Raw genomic sequence first — 19,025 nt, 5'->3', positions numbered from 1 at the left:
ATGGCAGGCTACTGGCTGGTGTGTTAGGCGGTTGGTACACCAGCCAGATCGCCAAACTCAGTCTCCAGCATCAGGCCAACACACTCCAAGCCCGTGATCTCCACAGGTGGGAGTGCCCTGAAGGAGTAAGCCCCCTGAATGAAGATAGCCACTCCCCCCGCCCCCTAGTCTGTGATTGGTGAAGGACTGAGAAACCTGGTGGGGCAAGTTGGGAGAGAGCCACAGTCTCTGCCTCCTGCACCCAGGTCTCGGTCACCCACGCCAGGTCAGCCTGTTGTTCCAGCACAAAGTGTCGAAGGACTGTGGTCTTATTGTTAATAGACCTGGCGTTGCACAACATCAATGCTAGAGGGGGTTACCAATCCTGGCCCCACTGCCGACAACCCTTGGGTTGGACCGCAGGCTGGAAGGGCGCCGAGCCATTCTATATTTTAGCGTCCTTCCCTTACTATACTGCCTGGGCCCACCGCTAAACCTTCCCCTCCCCATGAGCACCGGGATCTGCTGTCCAGGCATTGCTGTCACAGCGGGTCTACGTAGACACTTCAGACCACTAGTGGCCAGCTAGATGCTAGCCCTCCAACAAGAGCTGGACACAATTTTATATTCCCAATCCTAAAACTAACAACAACTACTTCCTCTGCTGTACAAAAAATCCCTAGTGATAGCACTAAAAATCTGTGACCGCACGGTCTACCACAATACTACCCCAGCCTAACCTCTAACAGGGGTAGAATTAAACTTAACTCCTAGCAATCTAAACAATCATACACACAAAATCAGCAGACATACTCATCTAACCGAACTCCCTAGCCTCAGGGCTATACCAACTCATCCATTGGGGCTCCAGTTCTAATTCCCCACCTGCATGAGTGGGGATGGCAAAAGAGTTCTAGCAGCCTTCCCTGTGATGACCACCAGGAGCGCCTTCCTCTCAAGCTCTGTAGCTGCTCTCTCTGCTCCGCAGTCATTCTTGCCCCTCCCGACCAGCCAGTTTCACAGCTCTGGGATGGGATCCAGATCCCGCCAGCAATCACTGCTCCCCCCGACCGGCTGCACGTCACCAACTCCACTCTGTCCTGTGATCCTCTTCAGTCCCCGGTATTCACGGGGCCCAAGACTCGCCACCAGCTCCATCGTCGAGGATGGCGTGATCTTGCTCTTCCGCTGTCTGGCTGATCGGGGGGACTCCACGGGAGGGAGGGACCCTTCCCAGGCTCACCCACTGTCACCCACGGGATCGCCGCCTCTGCCGCCTCTGCCTCCGAGCTCTTGGATATTCCTCGGGGACCGTCGCAAAATGGCTGCCGCGCCGTCCACTCCCAGATTGTCAGGCCACTGATCACTCCACTGCCACCGGCAAGAGCTTCACGCCAGTCCGAGGCTGTAAGTAGCGGAACTCTTGCTGCGTAGGCCAGGCTAGTGTGACTTCTCTGATCCAGGCTGTAACTGGGGAGACAGTTCAGTGGGTGACGCATACATGCCCCACACCTCAAATTAATCTCTGAATCTGACTGGAGCATTTTATCATGCCGGGATGTCTGTTTTTCGTTGCTTTCCAGCTCGGTCATTGCTTTCGTTGCTTTTCATCCTACACATGCATTTGTAGCTTTCTTTTTGGTTGACAATATAGAATGTGTGGTTGTCTCCACTGTGACTTGAGTTTTAGCAATGGGATACATTAAATGAAGAAAGACTAATGGTTTTAATAGACATAACTTACAGAACTGCCAGGCCATGGTTTGGGATACAATAATGAATTTGAGCAAGGTAGCTTACTTTAATGCTTCTGCAGAGTGCAGGGGGTTGGACTAGATGACCTGGAAGGTCCCTTCCAACTCTAACATTCTATGATTCTAAAATAGCTGTTGAATTGTTATTTGAAAATTCTCTGTAATGAAACTGATGTGAAAGAAATATATTTCAATGTTTATGTTACTTTTAATGCACTAAAAACTGAACAAATCTAACAGTTCAAATGGAAAGGACTAACACGTTATTTCTGTTAAAGGTGGTGTACATGGAATCTCATCCTCTGATCATCCTGGTGTAATAACTGCATCATCATCACTTATGGAGCTAATATTAGCAGGTGAATTGATTGTTTGTAAGTCATTTCTTGGGCCATTTTTTAAACAGTCCTGTTTCAAGGGAACCTCTTCCCCAATATTAAGCTGTTCCTTCTAACTTCTTCTGCACAAGTTTTCTTCTTCATGTTTTTCTGAAATGAATGGCCATTTTATGTAACTACTTTGCTAGAAATTTTTTCTTTTTGATTAGACCTTGGGCTCATTGAATAAATTCACTGGTTGTTCCTCTGTGCATGGGGGAATGAGTGCATGTCTGCTTTCCCCTCCCAGTCCCATTCACCATTTCTGTGGGAGTTTATATTGTTGTCCAAATCTCCCTTATATATAAAAGCTGAATGGTGGTGGCACTTCTCTAGAACATTCCACACGCTCCGGAATTGGTCGGGGCCCTGGTGTGTCACTCAGAATCTGTCCCTATCCACTGGCTGCATTGCTTGAGTCTCGCCTCCCAACATTCTAAACAGTTTGCTGTTCCTCTCCCCCCCATAGCCAGTCAGAACACAGAGGTTATTTGCATATGCAGCCTGATTGGCTTTTGCCTCTAACATTCTAAACAGTTTGCTGTTCTGAGGTAAAATGTGTCCAATCTCCAGGTGAGGGCTGGAGATCACTCAGAATTACAACTGCTTTCCAGATGGCAGAGATCAGTTCCCCTGGAGAAAATGGTGGGCTCTGTATCCTTATATGCTGCTGAGGTGGCCCCCGTATGACAGCCAATGTGACGTAGCAGTCAGGGCTTCAGAGCATGGGAGAGGCTGGAGGTGTGTGTGGGGTGGAAAGCTGAAGAGTGAGGGGGAAATAAAGGTAGGTTGATGATTGGCTGGGCAAGAGATAGGGTTGCCAACTCCAGGTGGGAAATTCCTGGAGATGTGAGGGATGGAGCCTGAGAGGGTGAGGTTTCAGGAGGTGTGGGACCTCGGACAGGTACAAAGCCATAGACTCCACCCTCGAAACCAACCATTTCCTTCTGGGGAACCATTGTTGCCAATCTCCAGGTGAGGGCTGCACTCAAAATTACAACTGTTCTTTAGGTAGCAGAGATCAGTTCCTCTGGAGAAAATGGTGGACTCAGTGTCATTATACCCTGCTGAGGTCGCCACAGCAAATTTTCACTGAGTGTCCAAGGCCGGGGCACCTGCCCAGAGCCTCTTTCTAGAGGCCGTTGTATTTATTTCCACAACGGGCCTTTTTCCTAGTGTTGTTATATTGTTCAAATGTTGTCGTATTTTGTTATTGGCTTACTGTTTGGTTGAATAGTTCTGTCTAACTTGTAATATGCCTTGAGTCCCTGTGAAAAAGGTGGACTATAAATGCAAGTAAACAACTATGTCCAAAAACAGTGTTTGTATGTGAGTGTCATGCAGTTTACCCAGATTTTATTAGTAAATTGATGAGAGAGCTGTGCAGTGGTACATGTTATTCAGATGTTAAGCCATCATGCAGATGTTTGGAGGTAGCGGGATGTGTAGGCAGGAATTGCTCTATACTACATGCACAGGAGGGATTAGTGATATTGTCCAGTCTGACGCCATACACAGACAACAATTTTGCATGTTAATTGTAAATCTTCCAATATGGGTGGTGGAAGTATGCAAAAATGGAGCTTGTGCCTCTAATGTTGTTCTAATATCTCACTTGCTGTGAGCATGAACTATAGCTCATTCATTGTTTATTGAAGCTTGAAGTTTTAATGTTGCTGTAATTTTACTGCTGTTTTTCACTGTATTCTAGTTATTTATTTGCATTTATAGTCTACCTATTCACAGGGACTCAAGGCATATTACAAGTAAAATAGAACTATTCAACCGAACAGTAAGCCAGTAACAAAATACAACATTTGAAGGATAACAGTAGTTGTTAACTACATTGTAGGTGAAATATAAAGTAACAAAATAAATAAATTTAGGCTGGAAAAAAGTACCTGACTTTTTTTTTTGGCTACGTCTTGGTGTTGCAACTTAATTAATTTAAATCTTTTATTGTCTGTATTATTATTGTTATTTTTAATTTTGTTCTCTTCTTCCTGTATTTTTTCTCTTAATATATCATATTTTTTGTTTTCTTGTTTTTTTCTCCATGCTCCTTGATTAATGCACCAGCCTCTTATGTAAGCCTTAAAGGCATCCCAAATTATTTCTATGGGAGTTTCCAATTGAGTGTTATTCCTAAAGAACTTTTATTACTTTTTTTTTTTCCTGTCATCTCTTTATTCTTTAGTATAGCCAAATTCATTGTCCATCTTGACTTTCTGCATATGGGATTTAATGTTAACATGAAAGGATTATGACCCGCAAAAGTACTGGTTAATATTTCTGTTTCTTCTACCATTCTAATAAGGGAGGTTGATAACCAAGCCATATCAATCCAAGAATTATGCCGAGCAGAGAAGAAAGTATATTCTTTTTTATCGATATTTTTTGTTCTCCATATATCTGTTAAGGAAAATTCTTCTGCTAATTGTAAAAAGGTTTTAGGTGTTATATTGCTTGATTTTTTATTTTTTAATTTGTGGGATCTTCTATCTATTTTTTGGTCAAAAACTGAATTGTAGTCGCCTATTACACATATATCTTCAAATGGCATTTTGGCTAAGATTTCTTGTAGTTGTTTGAAAAATTTACCTTAGTTTTGATTGGGTGCGTATATGTTGATTATTAAAATCCTTTTTTCCTGTCTTAAGATTGATATTGCTATTCCCCTTCCGTCTTCCAAGCTAAATTCTAATTTGGGTTGTAAATATTCCTTTACATAAATTGCTACTCCCTTTTTCATTTTCTTTTTATCTGAGTCTGCAAAGGGGGTTCCTAATTTTTTATCTTTTAGGTATTTTTCTTCATTCTTTTTAATATGGGTTTCTTGAATACATGTTATATCTATATTAAGTTTATACAATTGGTGGAATATTTTCCTTCTTTTTTGTGGGCCATTAAGCCCATTAACATTCACCGATATGATTTTAGTCTTCTGTGACTTCTCCATCTTCTCTATCTTTATTATTTTTTCTCCTTTTTATATTGGGATCTTGTTAATATGTTAGATGTGGTCTTTTCTGGTTTTTTCCTTTCTCTTTTCTTTTTGAGTTCTTGTTTTTCTGTTGTTTCTGTGGGCTGGGTATTTTTTTCTTCCACTGTGTGTACTTCAGGAGATTCTAGTGGTTCTTCTTCATATTGTTCTCCTAAGTCTTGTCCATGTCTTTCTAAAAAGTTTTCCATTTTAATGGTAGAATTGATGTTGTATCTTCTCCCTTGGTAAGTGAAGAGCAGACATTCTGGTAACAGCCATCTATAAAAGATATTACTATTTCTCAGTAATTTGGTCGGGTTAGTATAGGCATATCTCTTTTCCCTTACTCTCCAAGGGGTATCTTTTAGAAATTTGACTTCATTATTGTCTATTACTACTGGGGTCTGGCTAGATATCCTAAGAGTTTTATCTCTTAATTCTTTTTTATTGAATTTGATATGTACTTCCCTTGGTGTTTTGTTCTTTTTGGCATATGCAGTTTTTCCCCTGTAGATTAAATTAATATTTTTCTTCAGTTCTTCTTTGGGTCCTAATTCTAATTCTTCTGATAAGAGTTGTGCCATTTCCCCTTTCAGATCTTTTCCTTTTGACTCCGGGAAATTCTGACATCTTACAATAAAAGCTGCTCTATCGATTTCTAGTGAGATTAGAGTTTGTTCCATCCTTTCTGCATTTGCTTTTAATTCTAGAAAGTCTTCTTGGAGTTCTTTACTGTTTCTTTCTAGTTTTTATAGATCTTTGGTGTTTTTTTCTGTTTCTTGTTTGTGTTCCTCCATTTGTTTCTTTAATTTGTTTGTTTAATTCTTCCGTGTCTGCAAAAATGGCTTCCATTTTGGTATGTATAGGTTCCATTTCTGATTTAAGTATCGTGGGAAGGCTTGTCCCTACTGTTTCTTTAACTGCTTGGGATACAGCTTCTTTTACCGAGTCCTGTACTGTCTGTGTAACTATATTTTGCACCCAGGACTTTACATCCACTTTAAGTTCTTCCAAGAAAAAAAAAATAGAAATATTTAAACTGTATTATTTTGAAAATGCTAGTAAGCCCACGAGGTGGCTAGCATATAAACTGAAAAAAGATAGAGAGAAAAGAGTAATTAAATCACTAAAAATGAGAGAGGGGAGGAAAAATTTACCCAAATAGAACTTAAAGAAATAGTAGAGACTTTTAATAAAAACTTGTACCAGATATCAGAAACAACAAATAAAGAGATACAAGAATATCAAGAAAAATGGTTAAAAAAAAAATTAACAAAGAACAAACAGCCATACTAAATGACCCCATAACAGTCTGTGAAATAATAGAAGCAATAAAAAATGGGGAAAAAAGAAAATCCCCAGGACCAGATGGTATTCCTACAGAATTCTATCAAGTATTTGAAGACCAGATACTAGAACCATTCAAAGATCTATTACAAAATATTCCAAATTCAAGTAAAATCCCTCCTTCTTGGAATGAGGCTATCTTAACACTGATCCACAAAACTAATTCTAACGAAGAGGAAATGAAGAACTATAGACCAATATCTCTTTAAAATACAGACTATAAAATCTTTGCAAAAATTCTGGCTAATAGATTAAAAAACGTAATAGTCCAAATAATACATAAAGACCAGTCAGGGTTTTTACACAAAAGACGAATCCAAAACAACATCAGAACTATAATTAATGCACTAGAATATTATGAATTACACCTGGGAAAACAGATGACCGTAATACTTCTAGATGCAGAGAAAGCTTTTGACAACATTAACTGGACATATATGCAGGGGTCATTTGGGGGGGACGCGGGGGGACGCCATCCCCCCGGGTGAGGTGCAGGAGGGCGGGGCCTGGAGCTCCCTGCTAGTGCCCGCTGGAGGTCGCCACCGGCTGTGGGGAGGACACACTTCCGGTGATGTCAGGGGGTGTGGCATATGCTAATGAGTTATGCTAATGAGTCCCCCTAGCTCTTTTTCTACAAAATGACCCCTGCATATATGTTACAAAAGTTTTCAACTTGGGATTGCGGGACTAATTTTTTTACAATGCTAAAAACCATCTATAATGCCCAAAGTGCCAAAATCTTAGGCAATGGAGAACCTACTCAAAATATCCAAATACAGAAGGGTACCAGACAAGGATGCCCACTATCCCCCTTGCTGTTCATATTTACCTTAGAATCGCTAGTTGAAAGGATAAGAAATAATGCTATGATAAAAGGTTTGAGAGTAAAAGGAGAAGTATTTAAGTTGCAGGCCTTTGCGGACGACTTAATTTTTATAGTAGAGGAACCAGAACACTCTCTAACATATTTAATAGATGACATTCAGGAATTTGGTACTTTAGCTGGATTTAGAACTAATTTCCAAAAAGCCAAGATTATAGTTAAAAATTGTTCACAAAAATCAATACAAAAAATAGAAGAAATCTCAAAAATGGAAGTAGTTCAGAAAGCAAAATATTTAGGAATTTGGATTACTAACAAAACATCGACACTATATGAGAATAACTACTTACAACTTCTGAAAGAAATAAAAGGAGACTTAAACCATTGGGATAAAGTACATCTCTCCTTATTAGGTAGAATAGCGACGGTTAAAATTAATATACTACCAAGATTTCTTTTTCTCTCCCAAAATCTGTCAATAATTTAAAAGTATCAGTACTTTAAAGATCTGGAGAAAATTGTAGGTAAATTTATATGGCAATCTAAAAAACTGAGAATAAAAAATAAAAGACCTTCAGGAAAATAAACAGAAAGGAGGCTTTGCCCTGCCTAATTGGCAATTATATTACTTTACAGCCTCTATAAACAGAAAGGAGGCTTTGCCCTGCCTAATTGGCAATTATATTACTTTACAGCCTCTATGGAATGGATAAGGGAACGGGCTTTATTAGAAGATACAAGAACATTAGCCCTAGAGGGATCTGATTTACTAATGGGATGGCGCGCCTACTGATGGTACGGGAAAGAAAAAATTCATTCTAACTTCCATACACATATAACCAGAAGTGCCCCTATTAAAGTCTGGAATCTAATAAAAGATAAAAATTACACTAAAATACCAATGTGGATATTGCCTATAGAGGCATTTGCAAAACCAACATTAATAATAGGGAAAACCAAAGAAACCTATGGTAATCTATTAAATTAAAAAATGAACTGAAATCAGATGAGTTGTTATTAAAGCAAAACATAGATCTTTCCTGGTGGGAAAAAAATGTCTTGAGATCAAGATATAATGAAGACAAGAAAACAGGATTTTATACTAGTCCAAACGAAATTGATAAAATTTGGCTCTCAGCAAGCGATGAACTAATTCAGAAATTGTATAAAAATTACTAGAAGATTCCTTACAAGGTGAGACCATAAAAAGATCAATGATAGCCTGGATGAAGGAGATTGGCCACACAATAGAAACAGATCATTGGTTAAAAACCTGGAAAGCATTAAAATACATGAGAGCGACTTCTTATAAAGAAAATATATATAAATTATTTTATAGATGGCATTGGACTCCTGAAAAAAATTGCAAAATGTTTCCTCAGATCATCAAACATATGTTGGAGATGTAAAAGGAATATAGGCTCTTACCTCCACATATGGTGGAGATGTGAAAAGATTCAGACTTTCTGGAAAAAAATTCATAAGCTATTTTTAGATATATTAAAAATCAATATTCCTTTAACACCAGAAACATATCTACTTAATATGATACTGGATAAAATAAAAGACCACACCCATATAATCATTTGCATATTAACAGCAGCTAGAATACTTATAGCAAAACGTTGGAAATAAAAAACCATACCTTCTATAAAAGAGCTTAAATATAAGATACTAGAAGTAGCAGAAATGGATAAATTAAGTATAGGATTACAAAATAAACCAGAGGAGCTATTTTGGAACAGATGGGAAATAATTTACGACTGGCTGAAGATGAAGAAGAAGACGGAATAGATTCAAAACTATATATTAATTAATTATGTTTTATGTTAAAGAAGAAAGATGAATCTTATATTATGAACTGTATAATTTCTAATTGAATATACTTCTGTAGAAATTGAAAATAAATTTATAAAAAAAAGAAAAAGAAAAAAGTACCTGACCCTTCAGGGGAGGTGGTAGTTCATAGAACTGCAGCAGCAGCACATCAGCACACTGACCAGGAAGAAGAAGGGCTGTGTGTTGTACCCTCAAAGAGAGAAGTTCTGGAACAAATGGTTGCTTTTTATATCCTCTCTCCCTTCTGCCTCCTTTCTTTAGTCTTTTACTGTGGCCATCACCATAATCTCCCTCAGCGTCAACTGACTTTTGCCCTTGAGGATAGCCCTGGAATAGCAGCTTGCTGCCCAGCTTGATACCTCCACTCTCTCATCACAGCATTCTTCAAAGCCACTGACTTACTCCTACTATTAGATCACAGTAGGCAAAAGCGCCTCAACCTTAACGACAGATCTTCTTTCTTGTCTGTTTGGTCTCATTCCACTCTGCTCTTTTCTTCCCCAGTCTCGATATTCCCTTCCTGCCACAATCCTCCCTTGCGTTGATTGACCTCCCCATCCACTTATGATGTTTGCCAACTGCCTGTTATTGAAATGCCTGTTCGTTTATAAAATGTCTGTGCCTCCTCTCCAAAAAACCCTACACAAGGCAGCAGGTTTTTTTGACACAGGTAGCATATGTCATAAAATGACATATGGCTCCTGAGCTACTGAGTGAGTGTCACTGGATCTTCTTTGCGGTCTCTGTGCAGATCACACATTGGGTTTTGCACTCTCTCCAGACCCTCTCTGGGAAGCTTCACCAGCTTTGAAGACAGATCTCTTGTGGGTGAGGTCTGCCTCAGCTCTGGGGAGCAGGCATCCACTGAGCATGCTTAGAACAGAGGTAAGCCCCGCCCTTCCATCCAATTCCTTCTTTACCACCTGTCAGTTGGACTTCCCCCCTTGCTCTCAGTGACAGCCTCGTCTTTGTTCTGTTACCTTAGTAAACCATTACCATAATAGAGCAGTCTGTTCTACAGTTGTGTGAACCACAGTGTTTCTAAAGCCTCAACTGGTGTATGGAAGTTATACTGTACTTCAAATGCTGTTCGAACTGTAACACGAAAATTCCACCTACTGATGGCCACAATCAATGCTTACTGTGTCTGGGGGAGAAACATAGAACTGACTCCTGCCAGCACTGTGCTAAATTCACTAGGCAGGCGAAAAAGAACAGGGCAGCTCGCCTCAGGACATTCCTGCTTGAACAGTCATTAACACCAAATATGGCTCAAGCTTCCATCACACTTATGTTGCCACCTCCCCCTTCTAAAGAGCGGGGAGATTCAGCAGTACAAGGTTGCCTAAGAAAACTAAACATGACAAGGGGAAGAAATGGCCATTGGACATGGCCCCAAGTTCATCTAAGTCAAAGAACCCGAAGTCTGTTGTTGTTGTTGTTCAGTCGCACAGTCGAGTCCGACTCTTCGCGACCCCATGGACCATCTCCCGCCAGGCCCTCCTGTCTTCCGCAGTCCTCCGAAGTTGGCTCAATTTCATGTTCGTTGCATCGATGACACTGTCTAACCATCTCATCCTTTGCCGTCCCCGTCTTCTTTGACCTTCAATCTTCCCAGCATCAGGGTCTTCTCCAGTGAGTGCTCCCTTCTCATTTGGTGGCCAAAGTATTTGAGCTTCAGTTTCATTATCTGGCCTTCCAGGGAACAGTCAGGGTTGATTTCTTTGAGGATTGACTGATTTGTTCTTCTTGCAGTCCAAGGGACCCTCAAGAGTCTTCTCCAGCACCGGTCTACCCGTGCCCCAAAACCACCAATGGTCTCGAAATCTTCAGATCCTTCGGGACCGACAACAGTGGAGCTGATCATCTTATCAGGACTCTCTACCCAGTCCCCATTGGTGAAGGTTGGGGGAATGCAGCCAGACTCACAACTGATTCCCTCAAATGTGCTGCAGGGTCTAGGCCACGAAATATCTAAAGAATCTTGGTCAAAGATCTGGAAATCTGTAAAATATAAGAGGGCAACAAATTATAGAGAAAATGTATTTAAGATGTACCATAGATGGTACTGGTCCCCAGAAAGACTAGCCAAATGTTATCCAAACTGCTCAAATGTTTGTTGGAAATGTAAATTAAATGTAGGAACCTTTTACCACATGTGGTGGCGATGTAAAAAAATCCAGATATATTGGAAAACTATACAAAAACTTATAGAGGAAATTTTGAAAGTAAAATTGGAAATAGTACCCGACATATTTCTACTTAATGTTATGCCAGATAAGCTATCTCTCAATGAAAAGTATGTAATTGCGTATGTAATAACAGCAGCAAGAATACTCTGGGCCAAACATTGGAAATTAGATTGTGTACCCAGATTAGATGAAGTAACAAGTAAATTGTTGGAAGTAGCGGAAATAGACAAATTGAACATGTACCTACAAGGGAAAAACGATGAAGATTTTCTAGATAGATGGGTAGGACTGTATAAATGGTTGGAAAAAAAGAGTGGACTCTGAAAATATATGTAAAATGAACAAAAGTATGTAAAACCTTAAAATAAATTTTTTTTAAAAAAAAATGTGCTGCAGGGTCAGGAGCAGACATCGGAACTTCAGCCTCAGTCATTTATCTCAGTTTCTCTGTTGCTCATACTAGCGGAAGACAACTGCATTTTGAGATGCTCCTCGACACCGACCCAATGCTTGGCAAGCTCACCAAGAGGAAGGGCCCGGGAAATCCAAGGACAGAGATCCCCTTCTGGGTCTGGCTGCTCAGCAAGTGATTGCTCAGTGTGGTGCTCCATGGACAGTGGAAGTGAACATTATCGCCCCCTGTGATCCCAACATCCAAACTACCGTTGTGGTAGCTGTAGCCACTCCTACTATGGGCGACTCTACTCCAGATCTCTGGGATGGGGGGAGCATTATAGACATGACAGGTCCCGATCCCGATCTAGGTATGACAGGTACTTTTTGCCAGGTATGACAGGTACTTTTCATCATGGAAACCCCACTCACTGAGATACTAGGACCATGCAGCACTCGATCACTGGCCTGACCGATGCCATACTGACTCTAAATCATTAGGACAGGCGGCTGCCTCTTCAGCTCCCGTGATCTTGGGTTTAGACAAGGGCTTGAATAATTTGGAAATGCCGATGGATCTAGACACACTATACCTTCACTCCCACATTGACTCTGAACTTAACTTGGAGGGTTCGATTTCACAGGTCGAAGAAAAAAGTGTGACTCCTACTGAGCCTGAACCAGATAAAGGACAATACCTATGCCCCTTGGAGAGTGCAAAGGGGTTTGTGGATTTAATTCAATGCATGGCCATTGGCATTAGGAATTAAACTTAGGTTGGTGGCCTCTCCAATTTCAGATGTCATGCATGACATCCAACAATTAGTGATAAAATCCTTTGCCTTGGTACTCCCGCTACTCTCAGTACACTTAGCGACATTACAGGAAGTATGGAGAAAACTGGCATCGACCCCAGCAATACCTAAGCAGTATGAAATCATGTATAAGGTAGTGTGTACTGACACAAAGTTCCCACAATCGCATCCTGAATCTTTCCTTAGAGGTCTCCTAAATGTACGTCCACCTTAGCATCCATTGGTCCCAACGTGGAACCTGTCTCTTGTTTTGGCTCAGATGACCAGAAAACCATTTGAGCCTATGGCGACGATTCTTCTCCAGCTAGTTTCATGGAAAACAGTGATACTGGTAGCCCTCACATCGGTACACAGGGCTAGTGAACTGTGTGCCATGAGAACAGACCCACCATACATGGTATTCCATCGAGATAAAATGGTACTACAGCCTGACCTTTCCTCCCTAAAGTGATATCGCCTTTTCACTTAGCCCAGACAATAACTTTACCATAGTTTTTTCCTGTACCAAAGGATGAGGGGCAAAGAGCATTACATATATTGGATGTTCGCCATGCCTTGGCTTTCTGTCTATCAAGGACACTATCTTTCCATAAGGATAACAGACTATTTGTGTGTTATGCGAATCCAAGGAAAGGGTTACCAGTTTCCAAACAATGTTTCTCTAAGTGAGTCTCCTCCGGAATTGAACTGTGTTATCAGCTAGTGGGGGAGAATTTGCCTTGCCCACCTAAAGCAGTGACAACTTTATCGGCATTTATGGCAGGGGTCTCTCTGGAAGATATTTGTGCTGTGGCAACATGGTCCTCACCTTCGTAATACATTACGCTCTTGATGTGAAAGCCCAAAGGGACGCTAAGTTTGGGCGAGCAGTCTTCAAATCCATTTTCCATTAAAACAGTTGTACTGAAAATAGTAACAACAATACTGTGTTGCGACAGTTAATTCTGATGTTTGAAATTGCAAATCCACAAAGTTTGTGTACAGTTGACATTGCATGAGTTATGTTTAGTCACTGAATACAATAGACCCCCTGGGTTACAAGGGAGAGGTTACTGTTTTATAATAAACTGATTATTTTTTCGTAAGTGATAATCTGTAGTGAGTCTGTTGACTTAGTTGTGTTTAATGGGCACTGTTATAAGATACGGTGTAGATGCCATCATCCACCATCCTTCAGAAGCTAAGCTCACTTGACACCCAATGTGTGATCTGCCCAGAGACCACGAAGAAGATAAACAGGTTGCTTACCTGTAACTGGTGATCTTTGAGTGGTCACCTGTGCATTCACACACCCACCCCAACCTTTCCCCACTGCTGGCATCTCCTGATTCATCACCTCAAGTTGTAGGAAACTACCGGGGGTGGAGGGAAGGAACTGGGTGGGTTGGGGGGGGAGGGTGGGGCTTGCCTCTGTTCTAGGTATGCTCAATGGATGCCTACTCCCAAGAGCTGAGGCAAACCCTGCCCACAAGAGGTCTGTCTTCAAAGCTGTTGAAGCTTCCTGGTGAGGGTCTGGCGAGAGTGCAGAACTCAATGTGTGACTGCACAGATGACCACTCGAAGATCATCAGTTACAGGTAAGCAACCTGTTTTTTACAGTGTTATATAAATTAGTAATTACCACAGTTTAGTTACTTAAACACTTTATGTTTTGCATTCCTATTTTTTCCACATTTTGGATTATGGCTGTAGGAAAGAGTACTGTTACTGCAGAAGCTACCTTGAGGTTTATGAAGATGGCATTCAGCTATGAAGAATGGGATGCATTTGATCAAACAGCTGGATTATTTTTTACTTTTATTAAGGTAACCTAATGTAATGTATCAAAATAATGTAATTTACATTTTTTTAATAAATTGAGGCCCATATAAAATCTCTTTATTTCTCTAAATATTTATTAGAGTCAAGATAATTCATTATGGAAGAAGGCAGAAGCAGAACTCAAATTACTTCTTATCATGCAGTCTTTACTATCTCCAAGAAAACCAAGGCATAATTTGTGTGTCCAAGAAAATAATATCAAAGATGTAGTTTTTGCTCGAAGTACACGAAGAAAATCCATTGCATTTCAAGGTGTGTGGTTGTTTTAGTTATCTGTCAGCTGAAATCTATATATCTAATAGCCAAGTTGCCCCCTCTGTGCGGATATCTAAATCCACACATCGGGGGCACATAGAGGGCAGAGAGATTTTCCTTCCCACTTGGGGCAATCCCCAGGTGTGCAGAAAAATCTGAAAAGTTTAAAAAACTATAGGGGGTATACTTAAATCCCCCCAAGAGTAAAAAAGCATTCCCTGCACATGAGCAGAGAACGCACTTACCCCTGGGATCTGTGGCAGAGCCACGCAGTGCTCACTGCAGTTGGTGCTGGCGGTGGCAGCGGGGGTGGAGAAGCGGTGGGGGTGACAGCTAGGAGCCACAGCCGTTGCCACTGTCAGAGACGGGGGGAGGGAGAAGCCTGGCAGGCCCCGCAACCAGGAGCTGAGCCAATTGTTGCCGCGGCGGTGGGGGAGAGAGAGAAGCCTGGTGCACCTGACAGCTCACAGCCGCACAGGGCTTGCCACTGTTGTTGTGGGTGGCAGTGGCGGGAAGAAGCCTTGGCAGCCCGGGAGCTGTGGGGAATACACCAACCCCACGAATATCGCGGGTCCTGCTTCTTGTAGTTTATATTAGTTAGTGACTTCATTAAGAGATTTTAGTATAAGATCAGAAGAACATTTTTATAAAGTACTTTCTATGGTTTCTTGTAACCATAATAAAAAATAATACTTACTGCTTGACATTTCCCCAAATATGACTAACACTTAAATCTACAATATTTACAAATGCAGCTGATAGTGTAATGCTGTTGAAGTGTTGCTGTATTAGTCCAGGTGACATTGTACCACTCCCAGTGTTCCCTCTAAGCTAAGTTAGTGTGAGCTATCACAGTATTTTAGCCTCTGGCTCACACATTTTTGCCTTAGCTCAGGAAGGATGGCTCCAGAGCAAACTAATTTATGCAGCAGCCAAATTGCTCGCTCACAACTTTAGTGCCAGTAGCTCACAAAGTAGAATGTTTGCTCACAAGACTCCACAGCTTAGAGGAAGCGTTTATTTCCCATCCAAAGTACACAGCCTGACTGCTATTTAGCAGGAAGAAGAGTAGGGGGAATTACTATTTTCTGTACATTTCTTGTAGGCAAATGATTTCTTTTAATGTCATCTGACACTTAAAAATCATGATTTTTGAAGATTTTAAATGATCACATTTTCTCTGCCACATTTAAATATTATCAGTGGAGAATGCACTTTATTTTCACTACTCTTATTTCATAGGTTGAAATTTCAACTGATGCAGTTTTAAGTTTAATTTAAACTGTATTTTATGAAAATTACTGTTTTAAATCAAAAAATTCCTCCCTTCTCCCTCTGTCAACAAATTACAACTGTACAAGCATCAGGAAAAGCCGGAGAAACTACTGATGATCTTTTTCGGTTGGCAAGGATGCTGTATTCTTGCATCTGTAAAGAGGTATAGTAAAGTTGTGACCATTGTTGTATGAAGTATTTGGGGGTCATATGCTCAGTTAATTAAATTAAAATAAGATGTGTGTTGCTACAAAAAGTCGTATATAAATATTATATAAGTTTTAGAAAGTTGATATCTTTTTCTTTTAGAAAGGCAACATAACTTTAGAAGGCAACATAACTCTTCCAAAGAAAAATAACCCCACCTGCAAGTAGGGGAACAGATGTTAGTACTAAACAACTAAAGAAAGTACTAAAGAAGCAAGAACTTATCCCCAGAAATGGTGTAGCAGCAGCAGCAGCAACAGCTGGTGCTTTAGCTTTGCAGAGAAGGGCACTTGCAGGATTTAAAGGCCATTTGAGTTTTCTGAAATGCAAACTGCCAAAGGAGAAAGACCCCCTGTTTGTTTTATTTTATTAAAAATGTGAATTTGTTACAATATTTTATATTAGTTTTCTGCCATACACTTAAAGTAGTTTCCAGATACACAACTAATACCATAAACATTGAAACCAACAATAGAGTCAAACAATTAGCACAGCAGCAGGTCAGTTTCCAAAAGGCCTTTAAGATAATTCAGACTTTTATTTTTCCTAAAGATAGCCAGAGATGACATTTACCAAACTTTTCTAGACAGCCCATTCCAAAGCTGAAGCAAAGCTGTGTGCTGAAACGTAATCCTGACTAGACAGAAGTTCTCTGGGTTAGTTGTGTCCCAGCCCCCACCGGGAGGTCCCGGGAGCAGGGAACTCCAGCAATGAGGCAGCAGCCTGGAACCTCCCCCTGCCTTGCTACTCACCTGGATGAGGGAGGCGGCCAGCGGGGAAGACGGCAGAGTGGCGAGGAGGCAACAGGAGGACACAGCAGCCTTCTGGAGCAATGGCAAGGACACTGGGAGTGCCCCTGAGGAGCGGAGCAGGTTGCGGGGAAGAGGTGTGGCTGCCGGGCGAGCGAGGCCCGGGCCATGGCAGAACTTCCGAGGCTGGCCCACAATGGGCCAGGAAGAACAGCTGCCCACAGCAGTCAGGCTGGGGCTGGGAGAGTCGCGGCAGAGCCAAACAGGTGGTGGAGCAAGGCCCGGACCTCCGGCAGTCATCAGGAGGGCGGGGGAGGAGGAAGTGGGCTCTGCGTCTCCAACTTTAATTGGGGGAGGGGCCATGAGGGCAGAAGCTACAGAGGAACGAGGGGGTAATAAAAAGGGAAGAGAGGAGACGGCCAGGGAGGAAGAAGACTGGGTTGGCTGGGGCATAAGAGAGAAAGAAAGAGAGAGAACGGGCCCCAAATTGACTGGAGACACGGCAGAAGGCCAGAATCCCAGGACAGGATTTAAAGAGTGGTGGTGCAACCCTCTGAACAACCCGTCTTCTGAAAGCGACCGCTTTCTCCCTCTTCAACTTTAAGGCCTCCCTCGGCCCTTAGAGTTCTGCCACGAAGGTGGGAACCCACATACTCTGGGGTTCCAAGGCCAGCACTCACTGCAGCCGAGACGGCCAGGGGTGGCCAGCCAACAGCGGGCACCAAAGGGCATGACGAGTAGAAAAGCAGACCATCCTTTATTTTAGATGGGGATATACTTCCCTTGAAAAGCTGAGTTCGCAGCTTGGGAGTACTGCTTGACACAGCAGTCACCTTAGAAAGCCAGGTGGCTGCTATGGCTTACAACTCGTTTGCCCAGCTCTGGCTGGTGTGTCAACTGCACACGTTCCTGGCTCAGATCTAGCCACAGTAATCCATGCCTTAGTTACATCTAGGATAGACTATTGCATTGTTCTCTACTTTGGGCTACCCTTGAAGAGGGTTTGGAAGCTGTAGCTAGTTCTAAATGCTGTGGATAGACTGCTGGTTGGAACCAGCTATCCAGGTGCATATGTCCCCAGTACTACAACAATTACACTGACTACTAATCCTCTCCTGAGCTCAATTCAAGGTGTCGGTTCTGTCCTTTAAAGTCCTGCATGGATTGGAACTAGGTTATCTGAAGGACTATCTTCTCCCATCCATTCCTTTTTTTAAAAATTAAGTTTATTTATAGTTTTTCAGTATAAAATACATAGAATTTCTACATACATCTAATAGCTTTCCAGATTTACGGGTCCATTATTTACATTTTTCTTCTATCCATTTATACACATTCAACCATCTTTTTTGGAAAATCTTTTCATCCCTTTCCCTGTAATATTGTATTAAATTTATCCATCTCTGCCACTTACAACATTTTTTTAACAATTTCTTCTCTTAGAGGTAATTTCTCTAACTTCCAGTATTTAGCTACTAAAATTCTGGGTGAAGTTAGGATATTAGTCAATAGGTATATATAATTTTGTTCTATAACATTCGGAATTATATTTAATAGATTTCTGGTAGTAGTTCTAACTCAATATTCACTATATCTAAAATTATTTTTTTAACAATTTGCCAAAATTTGTATATTTTCCCATACCTCCACCACATGTGAAAAAGTGTTCCTATATTCTTTTTACATTTCCAACAATTTCTTGAAACCGATTTATAGCATTTGGCTATTTTATCAGGTGCCCAATACCATCTGTGGAATATTTTATAAATATTTTCTTTAAAGGACGTTGCTCTCATTAGTTTCATCATCTTCCATATTTTAGACCAGTCTTCTAGCTGGATAGTATATCCAAAGTCCTGCATCCAAGCTATCATTGTGGTTTTTACTGTTTCATCCTGTGTATAATCTTCTAAAAGATAATTGTATATATTTTAATAAGTTTATTATTAGATGTCAGCCATATTTTGTCCCAAGCAGACTTTGACGTGTAAAATCCAGTTATTTTGTCTTTATTATATCTTGATTTTAATTGTGTGCTTTCCCACCTCATTGTCAGTCTTCAGGAGTCCGTTGAAGACATTTTTCTTTGGAACTGGATTTTGGTTGATTTAGCTTTCATTATTGGCAGTCCTAATGGGAGTTTTTAAACTGTGACTATGGGTTTTATGATACTTGTTTTATAGTGTTTCTATAGTGTTTCATTCGTATTGTTGGCC

At 41.1% G+C, this 19,025-nt stretch overlaps 1 protein-coding gene across 1 annotated transcript in view; it reads left to right on the top strand.

Moving 5' to 3' along the window:
• Positions 1 to 19,025, top strand: part of CFAP54 (cilia and flagella associated 54) — a 219,965-nt gene that overhangs the window by 26,069 nt on the left and 174,871 nt on the right. Inside the window, exons 10-12 of the mRNA XM_015416272.1 lie at positions 2,012 to 2,092; positions 14,195 to 14,307; positions 14,404 to 14,529. Coding sequence (XP_015271758.1) covers positions 2,012 to 2,092; positions 14,195 to 14,307; positions 14,404 to 14,529 — 320 coding nt within the window. The remainder of the gene's footprint in view (positions 1 to 2,011; positions 2,093 to 14,194; positions 14,308 to 14,403; positions 14,530 to 19,025) is intronic.

The sequence above is a fragment of the Gekko japonicus genome, unplaced genomic scaffold (assembly GCF_001447785.1).
Source record: "Gekko japonicus isolate JY-2015 unplaced genomic scaffold, Gekko_japonicus_V1.1 scaffold648, whole genome shotgun sequence".
Taxonomy (NCBI): domain Eukaryota; kingdom Metazoa; phylum Chordata; class Lepidosauria; order Squamata; family Gekkonidae; genus Gekko; species Gekko japonicus.
This window is presented reverse-complemented; position numbering and strand designations above follow the sequence as displayed.